Here is an 18,465-nt window from a genome sequence, read left to right on the forward strand (position 1 = left end):
GTTGATGAGCGAGCGCCAAAGCGAATTCAACTTTGAGGAGGCGAGACAGCGAATAAAAAGTCTCGAGCTCGAGATGGAGCTCGAGCGCGTTCGATCGGCCAACCGCCGCGCCGAGGAGGGCAGACCGGCGGAGACAGGCGAACGTGGGGAGCAGGATGACCTGCGACATTTCTCCAAAGCATTGTCGGGCGTCATTCAGAAATTCCCATCCGAGGCCAAAGTGCCCGTGTGGTTCGAGGCGGTAGAGACCATCTTCGTGACATATCGCGTACCAAGGGCCATATGGGGCCCGTTGATATTCCCACACGTGGTTGAAAAAGTTCGGTATTTGGCCACGCGACTCATCGCGGCGGAGCTCAACGACTACGCGCGAGTTAAGGAAACCGTGCTCGAAGAGTTGCAGCTCGCGCCTGGTGAGTACCAAAAACAATTCATAAGCGCCACTAAGAGGAGAGAAGAAGCGTGGATACCATTCGCCACGCGGCTGCGCAGCTATCTCCACTTTTACTTGGAAGTGAGGGGAATTCAGACTAAGGACGACATAATTGACCTTCTCGTGGCTGACCAGTTGAAGGCACGGATGTCGCCAGAGGCGCTTAGTTACGTCACCCTGAAAGAGGACCCTAGCTGGTACAGGGCGCCGGAGCTGAGCCGGCCGATGAGGATCTACGAGCAGGCCAAGGGTAGAGGTGCCGCGTTAAAGAAAGTTGACGCAGAGAGCTCAGGGACCTTAGGCAAGACAAAAGGCGGGGGAGCGGCGAATACGACAAATATCACGCGAAGTCCGGCCGCCAGACTGGGTACGGGCCAGCGGAAAGAATGGTATACGGGTGCGGCTCCCTGGACCATCTAAGAGCTGACTGTATACAGGATACGAGTCGCGGGGCAAACGGGACCATCAAAGCACCATCTGAAACCGAAAAGCTCACTGCTCGGGTCACCACGAAGCTGCGCTCGTCGCCACCCAGTGGGCTCATAACGAAACGAATAGCTTGTGGGGGGCGAGAGATCGGCGCCGTTCTCGACACTGGAGCGGACATAACCGTAGTGAGGGAAGCCATTGTACCCGATGAGCTCAGGACGCCTTGCGGCAAGGTTTGCCTAGAATCCGCTTTCGGAGAATCTGTGGAGGCGAGCCTGGTGTTGCTGCCTTTGGCTTTCCTCGAGAGGGGTTCTTCTTTTGCTGAAGTTCGGGAGGCGGCGCCGATTCTCTGCGCACTGACCGACCGACTCACGTCTCGCACTGATTGCCTACTTTCTGGTGAGGCATGGGAGACGTTCCACGGAGCAACAATCGCGGAAGCGCCGGTCGGAGCGGTGGCAAGTGTAGCGGCGGGGGAGGCGGCGCCGTCAGGTGTGGGCAGCCCTGCACGGGAGCCCGAGGGAAGCATAGAAACACAGGGGAGCAGTACCGAAACAGAGGTTGAGGACTGCGCCGAGACGAGTTCTTTGCCACAGACGGATGACACTGAAACAGAAGACGACCTTGCAAAGCGGTCGAAGTTCCGCGAACAACAACTGGGGGACCCCTCCTTGCTTGAGGCGTGGGAAAACGGCCGCGAGGGCAGTGTTCAAGGGATTGGCGTGGCGTTTCAGGAAAACGATGACTATGGGGACTTAGAATGCACCCCACGAAAAGTGAAGGGGTGTCAAGAGGCGCAACTTCCTGATAGTCAAACAGCGCACATCGGAAGAGACGCGCACCTCGTTCGCGCGGTGTTCGACAGACACCGCCGGCTCTTCTCGCCCAATACGGCTATAGCAAAGGTGGGAGAATGCCGCGTAGCGCTACACCCGGGGTACGTGCCGAGGCGGGCCTACCCCTACCGCATACCCGAAATGCTGGGGAGAGAGCTCGGCCTTTCGACAAACATAGAGAAAGGCCAGGTGGCTAAGCCTGAGATCAGGTACCTCGGCCACGCGGCGGGGTCCGGCAAGCACGCGCCGGACCGGGCAAAACTGGCGGCCATCGAGGGACTATTGGTCCTTACTACTAAGCGGGAGCTGCGTAGCGCACTGTGGCTATACGGGTACTATAGGGACTGCATAGCGAACTATCCGGAGGTCGCAAAACCGTTCACCGACCTGACCGGTGGGAGGATCCCGAACCGACTTCCCTGGACAGGTGCAGCTGACAGGGCCTTCGAGGCACTGAAGAGGGCGCTGTGCAACGCAGTGGCGCTGTACACGTCCGATTAGGAAAGGCCGTATTGGCTTTACAATGAGCTTCGGCTATCGCGGTGGGAGCACGTTTGGCGCAATTGGGAGAGGACAGGGAAGAAAATCCGGTCGCGTTCGCAAGTTACCGCTTCACGTCCACTCGGATGCGGCGGTCGATCGAACGAGAGGCATTCGGGGTAATCTGGAGTCTGAAAAAGTTCGAAGTATGGCTATTCGGAGCCTCCGTGACGGTAGTCTCCGATTACGATCCCCTGACGTGTCTGACGCTAAGCGTCCCTCAAGGTACAAAGATAACGAGGTGGGCTCTGGCTCTCCAGAAATACGACGTCAAAGTCGTGCACCGGAAAGGCTCTAGACACGGGAACGCGGACGCCTTGTCCAGAATCGTAAACGAATGTTGGGAGCCCTGCGACACAGTCGGCGCCCGTCCCGAACTGGGAGGTGAGACGAGCTAGGTGCCGAGCCATAAGCGCTTGACGGAGCAATCATGTATTTATTTTAATTCTTTTTGACGGGAATAGTCCCTCAATTTAAACCTGAAACAAAGAGAGCTGCTGTCAGTGTCGCATGCCGTTTGTTACTCCGCGCCAAGTGCATTTTGTCCTTGTTGTTGTGAGCATTCTAAGCCATTTTTCGGCGTGGCTCGCCTTTTGGTTTTGTGATAATTGGTGCTTTTATTATCTGTGCCGGCCCATGTGGATGAGGATTGTGCTTGTCGCGGAGCTAACCGTGTTGGTTTTCCGCAGTCCTTTGTTGTTGTTATCGTCTTTTGCTTTTTTGTTTTGTTTTGTTTTGGGCGAGGGGTAGTAAACTGTTAGCAGGTCCAGGAAGGACCAGAAACACTCACGGTGGGGAGGTGTTAAGGAGTCGCGAGGGACCCCCTCACTGGGCGGTCCTCATTCTACGGCCATGCGGGGGTGTGGGGAAGTGGGGAGGCGGACGCACCCTGGCCGTCGTTGTTTTCTTTACTTTCGACGGGTGACCGCGGTCCTCCCGAGCAGGCACCCCGCGGTGAAGACGTTGTCTCTTCCGCGAAGGGGTCGTTTTGTGTTGTGTGTGCGCGTGTTTTTTTTTTTTTTTTGTGTGCTCCAGTGTCCCACGGGGTACGCTGGTGACGATCGAGTTTCAGGCCAGGAGCTCTGGCGTGGCGCCACTCTGTCTGAACCCAAGGCTGTGCCAATATTACGGAGCTGTCAGCCGTGGCCGTTGCAAACTTGATGAACGGCCGGGTCGGCCCCCAGCTGACCATTGGAGGGCTGACGCCCCGTGACTTTGAAAAAGTTTGAAACCATTGGCTAAGACTTCCCTGAGGGCGAGGGAGTCAGTGCCTTCAAAAGCCCCGGACGGGGCGAGGGAGGTCGATTTTGGACTGATTTGGACATCTGTAAGACCTGTTCGATCCGAGTATGCCAACTTCCCCTACTTTGTACAGATGTACATAGTTTGTAAAAAAAATCGGTTCGCCAAAGAACTCCCAAAGTCTCCATCGCCTCCTGAGAACTTCAACGACCATTAGTCTGCCAAACTTGGCAGGACCAAAGTACATTACCAACGAACGAACCAACATTTACTGCCGGATACCCTATATGTTAATTAACATAGATTGCAAAGCACATCCAAAAAACCAAGAATAAAGGAACATCTGTCACACCAAGCGCCAGGGATAGAACAACGAAACCAGTCGTTCTGCCTTACATACACAGGTTCTTTTATAGCATCAAAATTCGCCGATAGGTTCAACGTCGATGTCGTCTTCTCTGCTCCTAATAAGGTTTCCAACCTCTGCAAACAAATGAACTTACCTATTCCCACCGAGACGCAAGCTGAACCAAGATATATCAGAACAGCTTCGTCAAGTGCGCAGAGGAAGTGGTGCATTCGTTTCTCCTTTCGTGTGGGAAAATGAAATAGGGCAGACTGGACGATGCCTTAATCATAGGCTCCGAGAACACAAAAACAATAGCACCAGGGCTAACTCTGGTCATCTGGGCATACACTGCCGTGATTGTGGGTGTGAGGTTCACCTGCCATGTTGTACAATTTTAGCAGGCACAGCGATCGACTAACTAGTGAAAGTATTGAAGCTGAACACATTGTCAGGAATTAAGAAAACTGTATTTGCACACCATCTTTAAACCAGACAGAAAAAGAAAAAAAAATTCTTGGTGCCTAGAAGAAAGGTGCGCGTGATTCGGGAAATTTTGTAGTTCCGAACCTAGAACAAGACAAAGTATATAAAAATGAGTTGTGAGTCAGCGCGGTTCGTTTGATTTCTGCTTTTTTTCTTGTGTAAGGAGTCAGTGTACGGTGTGAGTGCACTTTTGAGGTATTGCGCTGTACTGTGTAAATTCGAAATTTCAGTGTAGAGGCTTCAGTTGATTTCGTGCCATAATAGAGGGTATAGGGTACCAGTTGAAATGACGTTTACAATGAAGAAACCCGAAATTTATGAAATAAAAAATGTATGGGTCAAATAAAGCACATTCACGCTAATGCATTCTATCTTTAATCTGTTAGAAAACATAAACGATAACTGTGGTTTACTGCGACCTGTATAAAATAATTAATGAACGTAATTAAATATATGTTCCATTAATCCGACTAAGAGATCAGGCAATATAAACAAACTAAAAAAAACTCGGATTTTACGAAATAACACGTAGATTTCCTATAAAAATATGTTTGCAGCGCTATTCAATGACCCCCATTAAATTTGGAGATCAGTGGGAAATCTTATTAGGAGACCTAACTGTAAAATCCCTGGTACACTTACTTTCAAAGGCCTCGAGTATAGCGATGCTTTTCTAGCTAAAAAATTTAACTCTAATTTTTTTAGCAATGGTGCATCACTCCAACCACATACTCCGAGACCAACCGTAGACAAATATATCTCCTCTACATCTCTAAATTATATTTTTCTTGCTCCAAGCAGTAACCAATAAACACATTCATTTTTTAAAGCTAGTATGGTACGTTGCTGGGCTAGTTGTTTCATCCAAGTTAAACGTAAAATAACGCTAAAAAAGACACGAAGTAACCAGGACAAGCGTTTGCCCTGTTTACTTCGTGTCCCAGGTTTTTTTTTTTTTTTTTGGCGTTGTATTTTATGTTTTACGTTCTCAAACCATTAAAAAAATACAATAAAAACTTCCGCCAGAGTGAACGAAATCAAATCCGAACAAATTCTAGTCGTTGCCAACATATTGTGCTTTCCGCTGTAGCATATATGCATTAACTACAAAGATTTTTTCTGACGAAAGGAAAATTGGGTAAGTGGTGTTTATTACACAAGTGAAGCTCTTTCGACAACATAAATAAATATTTGCCCATATTTGTTCTCCACTAACTTTCAAAAGTGCTTCAGAAGCTCACGGAAACTCGGCTGAATAGGTTTTTCTAATGGAAGCCATGTTTCTGCTAACGGTGCAATACGGCTTTCAGGATCAAAGTGGGCTTTAATAAAAAATGAATCAATACTTTTGGAAGTAAGCAAATCACAGTTGGACTATTTCTTGATTTTGTAAAAAGAATATGATTCAATAAAGCGCAATATTTTATTTGAGGCGTTACACTAGGTTTGGTCAGAAGCTACCTATCTGGTTCGTTACTGTACACTTGCTTTAATGGTTACCGCTTCAATCTGGGTAAATTGCATACGGTGCTCCGCAGGGCTCTGCTATAGGCCTTCCTTTTTTTTCTAAACATTAACGATATCCTATGTATACCTTGAAATTGCGATACATTAAATACCAATGATACAAGTGTGTGTGTTTCTTTTTCTGAAACAGATTTCTGTGATCCTGAACAATGGTGAATCTGTGGTTGTGCGAGTTGTCATCGTGGTTTGATCGAAATCAACTTGCAATAAATGTCAATAAACCCAAAATTGTAACTATTAAGATGTAAAGTAAACCCGACAACTATGATATGCATCTAAATTTCAAAGCCTGTGTGATTGAGCGTGCTTGTGTCTATATATTTTAGGAATTATTAAAAACAAAATTTAAGATGCACACCTCATATCAATAAAATTCAGGCGAACATCTGCAGACCTATTTCAATTTTATATAAAATGAGTATGCTCGGCCCAAGTTGGTTAAAGCGCAATGTATACTATGCTTTATTGAATTCTTACCTGCATTGCTGTACACTATAGGCCCGAGTAAAACAACTAGACAAATTTCGAAAGGTTATTGATTTTACATGAATGGCAGTACGTTATATTGAAATCCCTGGCTTCGTTTGGCCTAAACAACCCCTTGTTTTTTTTTTTTTTAACGCCATTTGTTTCGAATAATGCAGCTTTTTCAACTAAAAATTTCAATATTTACCTTTAATAAAAAAAGAAACCAGACAAATCGAAATTTTTTGCCATATACCTTTCTAGAAACACTCAATGCAATCATTGACGTGACGCATAGAGCATACTTTTGCTGAGGACAAATTACGGCACACAGCAACTGGAATATTTAATACCAGATTTGCTAAAGAAACATCCAGACATTCAAGACATGATCCGAAACTCTAGGCCAAACGAAAGGTATAAAAATGTTATAAAGTACCTTTTGTTTTGTGCAAGTTGCAACGAAATAAATATTTCATCATATATTCTCAGCAATCAATATATCCACTTTTTCGTATACTTTTTATCGTTGTCTTGTTTGAAAGCTCTTTCCTTCTGCCATATATATAATAAGGTAGTTCATGAATGTCTTAACTACTGTATGAAAATGATGCATAGTTTGTTGGCAGGTACTGTTCAGTGTTGTATGGGTCTAAATGATTACTGCTTTTCGGGTTTCGCTGCGCGATAGTCAACCGGTGAAAGCGCCACGTCAAGCGGAGTATATCTGCCCTTTACCCGGCTATCGGATACTGTAAAAGTGTAAATGAAAACATAAACAAAAAACATAATATAATCTCGCTGACGGCCCTGCCTTTGCGTTGGAGCTTCTGTTGGTAGTGCTCAAGCGCAAACGCCTGACCTCACGCGAACATCATTTCTGCGCACACGGAGAGTCCACACATTGTGTGGTCCATAGCGGTCTAGTTTGTAAACATCGTGTGGGTCTGTTGACATAGCGTTAAGGTTGAGCGGATCTGAGTCAAGGGTGGAGGATTTCACGTTTTATGTTTTTCAAATAGAATGAGAGAATACATAGCAAACATTTATTTCAACCCATTTTGGCGACTTTGCATGATGTAGGGCTACAAGTCTTTCATGCAAAAGTTTCCGACGTTAGCTTCTCCACTTCATGGGGTGCAAATTGAAGTGGCTTCTCAGTCATGGTGATTCTGTCGGCCATCGATGGCTCCTAGAAAAAAGAAAAGAAGCTCAGGGTGTATCTGATAAACACTTATATTCATGCATATGAGCTATTAGTAAACTAATTACCTAAATTAGTGTTTATGTAACTTTTGAAATGTTTTCTTATTTCTAAGGGCATAATTTGTTCGTAGAAATGACATCGAACTTCATTATAGCTTATTATTGACGTAAATCTGGGTTAAATTTTTTTAGAGGGCGCTATATGGCGAGCAATGCCACTCTTGTGAACTTCTTTAAACCATAACTATGCGGTCCAAGGGTGCCAGCGATGTCGATTCCTCCGTGTTCTCGCCGCCGATTTCGCTTGGAGAGCCGACGGAGGATGGAGGGATCGATATCACCGGTGGTCTTTGACCACTTGGTTTTGGTTTGATGCAGTGTTAAGGGTGAGATTGCTTGCCCGTAGCACCCAGTGTAAAATGTTTATTCCCAAGTTGCATGTATGATTGAACTATCAGGTCAGGTGTTATTCTTCAAATGAAGTACGCCTAAAACATTGAAATAATATATAAATATTTGTTTTCATTTAGTGAGTTAACAAATTGTTTTTCAACTTTACTAGGGGCCACTAGGTGGACCAATTTGGTCCCAGAGCTAAAAATCACTAAAAAAAGTTCCCTTCCTAAACAAATTCTGGACCCACTTCGAAAACTTGGTTCTGTAGAAAAAGTATCTTAGCAAGGACATGTAACTCGAACTTACTATATAAAAAAGTTAATGTGAGTCTGCCGTCAGAACCATGCAGTTAGTTTACGTAGGCTAGGTAAAGTAACGTCACTGTTTTGGGCGCCAGGCCTATCCCATTCAAATATTTCAAGGATTTTACAGTACCTTTTAAATGGCAATACCTTCATCAAACTCCTCGAAAAAAATATATTTGGATGGGCCGTGATGCGCTTCTAAGCCTCATGATTACTTATCCTGTGGTATGACCACTACTGAATTCAGCCTTACTATTTTAGAGCTTTCTTTTCGGTTCAAAAATGAGCGTAACATTTCTGGCACGGTGTGTAAGCTTCGTTGGCATCAGAGGCTATCCCACTGTTTGATGCACCACTTGCGCATAAACGATTGTTTTTGTGCGCTTTAGAAACTTGTCATTTGCGAGATTCACGACTGCATGGAAAATGTCACGTGGCATTTTAGATTCTATTTACAATCTTTCTTTAAAAAAACATATACACAAATAAATGTATCATGAAGCGTTCTACATTGTGGCATATTAGCTCGGTCTCAAAATGGATTATCGACAAAATTACAAAATAGAGACAACTTAGTTGGAAATCTCTTATTCCCAAGCGCTTATAATATTTTACAGAGCTTGACTGTAGTCCCATGATTACATAAACGAGGCGGTTGCTGAACTCATGAGGATAGATGAAAAAGAAGCTTAAAATATAGAAATGGTTCCTTTAGGATATTCTTAAAGGCCTCGGCAGACGTCAGATAGTGTAACGTAATTTAAAAAAAAAAAAGTATTAGCTAAGCTTTAGTCTTGTGCTTTTTTTAGGTATTCGCCTTAGCTAGAATATTCCAAATAAACATTTCCTGCTCGTCATCAAACTATGCTATAGATGTAGTTAAAATTATAATAAACGATATATTCCACTTTACATTCATGTGAAAACTTTTGAGGAGTAAAGAGATGCAAGTCAGACAATTTTTACGAGTTAATTCGAGCTGGCATACACGGTGGCTGATGCAAACGATGTCGTCGCGGAAACGCGATTTAGTACAAAAATGCATTACAGTGGAGATATCGTGAGTTCAAGCATTGTTTTTTTATGAGAGCAACTAAAGCAGTTACTTTTTACATTGTACACCTCATATTTTTGCAGTCTTAGAGTGCATAGAGATATTAAACGCTGAATTGAGGTATTCATCAATCAGACTCCTACTGCTATAAAGTTTAATTGATGAACGAACGAGGTAGAGGGCTTTAGAGCGATACACTGCCAGCTGAAAGTTACCCCAAATGGTGGCCGCCATGTCGTACATTTCTGACCACTACACACGTGACCTTATAGTTTCATGTCTAGATTTTAACAAAGTACAGCGCTCAAATAGTTGAATTTTGATCTCAATAACAGTACCGACAAGATAAGTCATGTTTTGTTTGTTTAAAATCCAAAATGCGCTTCTATGACAAAACTTGGGAAGCTTCGCATTGCCTCCTCTATATGCCGGCAGCCGCCGTGCTATATCTTGGGTTAATATCAAAGCTAGACACTTATCTCTGGGGCGAAAAAAAATGTTTTAATAGTCTGTCATGCTTTTTGCAGCGATGGCAATACAAATCTTGGTTCAATTGTGCGTAAAAGCCTTAGGATTTGATACGGTTACGTGTCTCGTGGTCGAAATTGTACAGCGTGGCGGCAGCCAAGTGGGAGTCACTTTATCCTGATGAACGGGATGGGACATAGTTTATCGCTCTAAGCCCCTCCACGTCGCTTTATGAATCCTATTCTTTTCCACACACTTCGATTTTGCATTGGTGTGATGATAACGTCTATAACGTAAGAAGTGAAGATAACTAAACGTAATGAGCGAAATTACATCGAGGTGTTTACACTCCCATCCCGAGGTTGCTTAAGAATTGGATTATAAAGTACCGATAGACTTACTTTAAGCTCATCTTCTTTGGGAAGGAGCTTTAGCTTTCTCCACAAGCGCACGCAAACATCACTTGTCAAATGTAGTCGTTTCTTGTATGCTCTGGGTCCACCTAATTTGATATAAAATAGATCTAATAATGTTCCACCTCTTAATGTTCAATGCGCAACTGAGAATTATATGTATTCATAAAATTAAAGTTCAAACATTTTTAATAGAGCATGTAAAAGGATTAGAAAAAAAAAATTTATTATATATTTAAAATAAATGAGTATGAAGACGCTATTGATTTTATAAAAAAGTGATATATATATATATATATATATATATATATATATATATGTATATATATTAGATGCTTAATAATATAAACATTTATATAAATTTTTAAGTAAGTTCATAAAAGTAATTTCGGACACCATTACAATCAGCAATATTGACTAATTCATATATGGTCTCCCTAGGCCAAAATTAATAAAATGTTTTATGACAAACCGGAAATGAGCAGCTAAAAGGACTTAGGTAACGTGTTTATGAATACGTATATTTAAGGAAGAACATAGCCTACAGCACTGCGACTATCAATATTTGTTTTTAACTTTTCACAGCTTTTAGGCCAGCGCTAACTACTGGCCGAGAACCAGTTTCTCAAGGCGGAATCTTTTTCTTCCACAAATATGTGCTCGAGCGAAATCCCACTTGGAATGTTCTAATAGTAATATTATGCTCCTTAAACCATTCGCAATTATCACAAATAATAAAATTAGTTCAACGTAACATCGATAATATACAGCAACACGTTAATTTAGAGAACAAATTATAACATTAATTCGGGGAGTAAAATAGCCGCGTGATAGAGTCGTCCACGTGACGTTACTGCATGCTGATTCTTCCTGTTTGAATTCGTTATACACAGCTTAGACATGACTCGGGGGCAAAACATCACGTTGTAGACCACGTATTTCAGAACTAAAAAGTACCATATTTTGAGTTTCAGATGCTTCTGAAGATGGGATAAGTTTGTTAGATATATCTGATAATATGTGCTGCTATGATTGAAACATGTTTCTCACTATTTTGCAAATTTCAATTATAGATTTTAAAGTAGTTTGTTGGATACTTTGTATTAGCTGAGACTACAAATTTTGTTTGTGACCTGGAACCTCTAATTTCATGAGTTAGTTAAATGTTTCCGCGTGGTTTGTATTAGAAAAGATATTCAACATGCAAATATGGGCTTTTTGCTTTGATGAATTTCCGGAGAAAACAATGTTCGTGGTTTGGCTATGCAGAATACATTGTCGGAGCAAGTTATTCTACACAGACAAAAAATCTTAAAGAAATGTTTCCGATATCACGTTTTGCTGCAAAATACTTTTAATATGAAATACACATATTTATATTACTGAGTTTATTCTTATATTTGCAGATTGCTTCTAAATGCACTGGCGTTTGTTGTTTTGGTTTTTTTTTTCGCTTGTGACTGCGCGAGTGTCTAGTGCAAATCTTAGCTTTCAGCAATGTAAAACAAGGAAAAATATCTTACCTGTCAGAGCGCTAATCACGAGGGCGAGCAGGATGGTGAGAAGAGCGCTTATGGAATTGCTCCAGTAGGATGACAGCCGTGAGAGAATAAAAACGCCATCAAGCCTGCGTGATATATATACATTTTTGGCATGCAATGTCTAAAACTATGAGTTCTTTTTATCTAGAAAAGGAAGCTAATACCTTTGATGGACCAGCAGCTAAATTATACTAACAAAAGAATAAATCTGCGAATGATATTGTCTTGGATAAATATTTCAAGATGACAATTAGGAGGCACATGCGTCTAATTTAATTACGAATGACCGTAACTTAAGATATATATTTTAATAGTCGTGCTCAAGCAGAGTTGAAGACTTCATGGTTTATGTTCGAACATGAGTCATGCGTTGTATTATTCATTGAGCTTATTTAATAAACTATATGAATTCGTTTCATAATTCATCTAGCTTAACACACAAGGGGCTGGTATTGAGCACAATCTGAGAATTTGTCAAATAAGCAAGCGAAAGTGAATAGCTGCTTTATCATGTATGTATACTGTCTACAATAATAAATACTAGTGTCAATTTGCAGAGGTTTATTTGCTAGACAAGCTGAGCACTTTGAACCCTAAATTTGGTCACGTCACACCTAAAAATATTTATTGTATTATATAATCAGTTATGACATCAGGACATCAAATCCACGTTTTCGGAGCAGTATGCCCGCAAGGTAATGAATACCGCGCGACGGTTATCTCTTTTACGACTGTTAAAATGATTTGAAAATGCTTCACAAATAAAAACAACTTTAGAATTGAGAATATTTTAGAGGTATTATCAGTCGTTGGTGAAGCACCCTGCGTAGTGGATGTAAGACATTATTTACTTCTTTCAATACCCAAGTTCTACTTGCAAGTATAAGGATAGTAATTACATATACAAAACATATATTTTAGTTTATCGAAACGCTACGGCGTTTTGCGGCAGTGTATATGCATATATATATATATATACATATATATATATATATATATATATATATATATATATATATATATATATATATATATATATATATATATATATAATATTGCGAAGTCCGGGTCTTGGCTGCCGAGAGTTTGTATAGAATAAAGAGCCACTTCTAAACCTTAACTCCCTTACTTAGACGTTACCCGTCTAGGGTCGAAACGTCTAAGTAAAGGAGTTAAGTTTTTGAAGTGGCTCTTTATTCTCTCTCTCTAAATATATACAGCGTGTTTTTTTAAGCTTAACAGAATTAAAAAAAAAAAAACATGAAAGCTAGGTTAACGCGGTCTGCACAGGTGAGTTATACGGCAAGAGGGACATAGTATAGGGGGCTAATCGTAACGATCAGTCGGCTAATTAGTGAAAATTCGTTAACTTTTTAATTATTGAAAATAGAGATATAGTTCCAATTATAAACTTGCTCAGCGTCGTCGAAAACCCCTAAATCAGTCATTTTCAGAAAGACTTTGAACGCGTGAGAAGCGTAGTTGTACACTAAAGTTACCGCTCGTGGAGCAGGTACAAGGCTGGGGCTAGATAAGAGACGGAAACATTGCACGGGCGCCTTATCGCAACCGCTAGCTTTGTACGTGCTTCATGAGTGCTAACTTTAGTGCACTACTACGCTTCTCACGCTCTGAAAGTCTTTCTGAAAATGACTGATTTAGGGGTTTTCGATGACGCCCAGCAAGTTTCTAATTGAAACTATATGTCTATTTGCATTAATTAAAAAGTTCATTAACGAATTTTAACTAATTAGACGACAGATCGTTACGACTGGCGTCCTATATTATGTCCCCCTGGCCGTATAACTCACCTCCGCAGACCGCATTAATCTAGCTTTCATGGTTTTTGAAAAAAAGTTATGTTAACCTTAAGGAAAAACACCCTGTATATATATTAATTAGTAGGATTATTGCTTAAGGGTTCCTATTGTACGTTTGGTGTACCTAAGAGAAGGCCGCTTGGCCGTTTTTAGGGCACCCGAAAAATAAGGATTATTGTTATAATTATTAAAAGTTCTGGATTCTTTCCTGAACACTGAGTTTTCTTAGTAAGCTCCACACAATGCTTTCATTAAAAAAATCAGGTGTTAAAGTCCTCGTCTTTTAAGCTACATTGTTCAGGAAGGGCGTCGAGAGCACAGTATTTTAAACGTGAGACCCAAGAACGAAAAGGGGCATGACGAGGCGCTAACTATTTGACTTGTCGCCTTGGCCCCCAGCCTGCAATGGTTCCTTTCGCTAGTGCGATAACATATAGGCATAATTTCAGGTGAGACACAAAGTGATCGTTTGGCAAGGGGCTTGGCACTCGGATCGAGTGAAACCAAACTTGTTTCATAATGACTGGAACTGCATTGAATATTTAGAAAATGTGAAAAAGGTCCCTTTTTTAATGACAGGGCACGAGACTACTATTTCTACATAAACCCTTGAGTAAGTATGTAAAACTATTTTATCAAGTGTTTTTCATGAATTAACCTTCATGGTTAATAACGATAATAACGTTAAGATCAGCGGATGCTGATCTTAACGTTAAGTTTTGGCGAAGCCTTGTGACAGTGCAGTGAAAATAAAATTAACTAAGAAAGTAATTATACCAAGCAACATTTTTTTCCCAAATAGGTCCTTTAGCCGAGACCAACAACACAATAGCCTTTTTTCTGCACGATACGTACATATTGGAGAAAGAATTCGGTCTGCACTCCGAGGGACACCCTGCATACAGGGTGTTTCGAAACGCGGGCAAAATCGCTCCTGCGAAAAGTACGCATTGAAGAGAAAAAATGGTGATGTCATAGTGGTCCGTGTCAAAGGGCCCATGAAGGAGAACGATTAGCTTTTAGAATAGTTCGGTAAATGCCTTTAAGTAATTAAATTGCTATATACTGAATTCAAAGGTATGGCCTTAATTGAAACCTTGCTGGGGGTCACGGGAAACTACTAAATACATTAACATTACAATGCTATAAGGCACGCGCAGCCTTTTATGGCATCTCAAGAAAATACTAAATTTGGACGCGTTTCTGAGTTTCGGTGTCTTGTCGTAGCACATCTCCGCGTGAGCAACCCCGTTCCCCGTGGCCCAAACGAGAAACGTATGTACTGTACGTAAACCGCCACGCATCGCAAATAGAAGAGCCTAGATAAGGAAACATCTGGACCGCCACATGAGGTTTGCCTTATTGAATGCGATGGCAGTGTGAACAGGCACCTTTACGTGCAATGAATGGCGGCGCACGCATGTTGCGCATTTTAGACACGGGGCGTGATTGCCCTCGCGGAGGTGCACTCCGATAAAAAGCCGAAAGCCAGAAACGCGTCCAAATTTAGAATTTCTTCCGAATGCCGTAAATCACTGCGCGCGCCTAATACCCTTTTAATGTTGGTGAATTTGAGAGCTTCCGATGATGCCCAGCAGGATTCTAATTGAAGCCATGTCTTTAAAATCAATAATTAACAAATGAATTACTCAAAATTAATTAATTACCGAATTATAATGAACGATAATAATTTTCTTTAATGTGCCTTTTGCAAAAGATTACTCCGGAATAAACTTTTGTGTGTGTGTGTGTTTGTGTGTGATGTGTAGTGTTCGCAGGTGAGATTTTGCCCGCGTTCCCGGAAACACCCTGTTAGATCATTCGATAATGCTAACATTTAATGATTGAGGCAAAATTTAGAGCATAATACTCACGTCCTTGGTGTCTGGAAGAAAGCATTGCTACTAATATTCATTGCTCTTGTAATATTTCCGGGACAGTAATCCATGGTTACCGGCATTCGAGGTGGACGAACTCCAAGGCGTAATTTTTCACTCATATGCCACAATTGGAAGGTAGTCGTCAGGAGTGTGGCTACACCGGCTCCCTGTAATTTGAGAGCCGTTAAACCTTTACAAACTCATTATGAAAGCAAAAAAATGTGCCTTTCTGTAAAACGTGAAGGATGTATCACATTTTTCAAAAGCAGCAACAACAACAATTAGATGAGTTTTAACTTTATAGCGCTAAGGAGCTGGTGTCACAGAAAACCCAGCGTCAGTGGCGTGATGGGAAAATCCTGATTGGTCATAGGTTCATGACGCCACAGCTGCATGACCTCGCGTGGGAATTTCTGACAACCCACAACGGAACGTTAGTCGCGCGTGGAATGAAAGTGATTAAAAACATGACTTGTATTGCAAATTAACGGCGGCTCCATGTCTCAGATGATTTCACTTTATAATGTAATGAATTTTTTTTTAAAGAAATAAAAAGAAGAATTTTAGGCAGGATTCACCCTCAAGTTGCCAACCAGACACGCTAGTCACTAGGCCACGCATGGCACGCTTGCACAGCTTGGGAACAACCGGCAATTTATACGTTGATATGCGTTCTCGCGAAGCCGAAGTGAGGCGACAGCAGCGACAGGACGATTCGGAGTTTCGATAGCGTCTTCTGATCTCGGAGAGCACGCGCGCCTCCGACCACGAGAAGCGAATGAGAAGGCGACGTGAACGGGAGCATCCTCCAAGTTTTTGAAAGTTCAGTGTGTTAGAAGGTAGTATAGCGTGGAGCAATAGTTTGCTCAGACTAATGTTGAGTCATGTTGCACAAATAATGTCTAAATTAAATTTATAAGATCACTTTAATAACTGATCTGTCTTTTAATATCCGGTTGTTGCAAATAACGTCTGTCTAGACGAACAGTGAGTACACATGCAACTGAGAAGACCTAATTCTAGCCGGGACTGCAATGAAGAGCAGCACACAAACTACCGCTAACAGATATTCAGCTTTTTTACACTGTTTCTCTACCAATACAACGGCGTTGATATTTAATGCAAGATATTGTGAGAGCCTCTTGGAAAGCTAGCTGGAGCCAGCATCAATATCACCTGTACCTTGAAGCACCTGGTAATAAGAGGAGACCAATCTTCCAGTTTACCATGAACCTGAAATATACGCGTCTGTAGCTCGTTGCTCGCCCTCTCGCGGCGGAAAGGGGAAGCGCTCTTGTGACGCTCCTCCGGTTCTCCCACTCAGCGGGCACGGCGGAACTGCTCACGAAATGTCATTTCCGAATGCAAACAACACTCTTCACTGTCCCAATGTAGGGAGTACTGCGACCGCTATGGGATTGTACCTTACTAGTGAGTTTTGCTATATATATAGAAGCTGACGCAAGCGCAGCGCGTTTGCGTTAGAGTTTCGTGCTCCACGTTGTGCATGCGCGCGTTCACCATCAAACAATACAAGACCGCTAATTTCAGGTTACGAGCACGCACAGTGTGGAACACGCAACGTTAACGCAAACACATATTGCTTTCGTTCGCCCTCCCCCCCCCCCCCCCCCCTCTCCGTATACGTATTACTAAACTGTACTACTGTTTTATCAGTCTTCCAACGCCAACAAAACGTGCTGCAGTGAGCAGACGAGCAAGCGTCTGCGCGTTCCTTCGAACTGCGAAAGCTGAAATCGGCAAAGCGACGGCGCATAAAAATAAAATAAAATAAAATATGAGAAAATATATTTCTCTACAAAAAGATAAGAAAAAGGGCGTCTATACTGCTACGTCAACGCCGTTTTCACTATATCTTCCTTGAGCTCGGTGGGCATTCAAGGGGCGAACAACAGTCATTGTCTGGTGAGTAATTATAACAATCTCGTTAATTAACTTTTTAATTATTGGTTTATCGACCATGCGACGATTGCAATTTTGAAGACAACGGCAATCAAAAGCTAGACTAAATTAAGCAACTAAAAAAAAAGAAAAGAAAAGCCACTGGTCCGGAGATAGTTATTGACAATCCCTCTTCTTTCTATCCTCCGATTCCTGAACTGAAAGTTCCGACTGCGTTGGAAGAGCTGATCATGGACGCTTGTAGAAGTGACGGTTTCGAGACGTACAAATTTCCGCTATCTCATATAATCACTGCGGCTGTCAGGATGCGGCTTCTGGTACGCAAACACGCTGGGAGTGCATTCAGCGTCATTTAACCACCTTAGATTAATCGAAATATTGCCGCGCGCATAGCTTACTAAGCAGGCAGCGCGGCCGTGGCCTAACGGTTAACGCGCTTGCCTTCCACGCAGAAGGCCAGAGTTCGATTCCTGTCCGTGGCTACACATTTTTGTACTCTATAATGAGAATGTTCTGGTAAATTCGAGAACCGTCTTGGGCTGATACGAGGTTAGAATGTTCTGCGCACCGAACCTTCTACGCCGAATGTTCCAGAAGGCCACGCGTGTACAAAACGGGCAAGCCGCGGAGTCAGTCTCTCCCAAGCATTCGATCCCGCTGTATCTCCGACATCGACGCCTGCGACGCCAGCCTTTCTTTATTTTTGTTTTGTGCACAAGTTCGCCCCACCAAACGTTTAGTTTCTTCAGTTATTCGCAGCCACATCATTTGCCATTCGTGACAATATGTAATATACTACACGTTGCTGTAACTATCATCTCTTAACTTTTTTTCGTGTGTTTGTTTCAGAGATTTATTCTCACGTATGCAAGTATGCTGTGAAATGAATACCTTGCTGTTGACGCAGGGAAACATCAAGGCCGACAGAAACAGTCCAACAAATGGTCCAGAGACGGCGCTGCTAACCATGAGAAGAATCTAGAAGCGATAATAATTTTGTTTTAGAAACAATAAAAGGTTGTTGGTATGTTATTGCCCATAAGTTTGTTAGGATTGTTTTTTTAGGAAAATTATGTTTAATAACAGTTTCGGGGGTGGTGAGCAGTTGAAAGAGATAATAGCCGCATTATTCGAGATACTGCATTTTTTTATTCT

General features: G+C 42.3%; 2 protein-coding genes across 2 annotated transcripts in view; one reads left to right on the top strand and one right to left on the bottom strand.

Moving 5' to 3' along the window:
• Positions 1 to 1,839: 1,839 nt before the first annotated feature.
• Positions 1,840 to 2,199, top strand: LOC120849737 (uncharacterized mitochondrial protein AtMg00860-like). The gene has a single exon (XM_040221942.1). It carries the CDS (start codon positions 1,840 to 1,842, stop codon positions 2,197 to 2,199), a length of 360 nt encoding a protein of 119 aa, XP_040077876.1.
• A 13,178-nt stretch (positions 2,200 to 15,377) lies between these two features.
• LOC120849738 (sodium-coupled monocarboxylate transporter 2) overlaps positions 15,378 to 18,465 on the bottom strand; it is an 84,549-nt gene continuing 81,461 nt past the window's right edge. Inside the window, exons 11-12 of the mRNA XM_040221943.3 lie at positions 18,202 to 18,288; positions 15,378 to 15,554 (exon numbers count right to left, since the gene is read on the bottom strand). Coding sequence (XP_040077877.3) covers positions 15,378 to 15,554; positions 18,202 to 18,288 — 264 coding nt within the window. The remainder of the gene's footprint in view (positions 15,555 to 18,201; positions 18,289 to 18,465) is intronic.

Source organism: Ixodes scapularis, unplaced genomic scaffold (genome assembly GCF_016920785.2).
Source record: "Ixodes scapularis isolate PalLabHiFi unplaced genomic scaffold, ASM1692078v2 PGA_scaffold3__209_contigs__length_174095766, whole genome shotgun sequence".
Lineage (NCBI taxonomy): Eukaryota > Metazoa > Arthropoda > Arachnida > Ixodida > Ixodidae > Ixodes > Ixodes scapularis.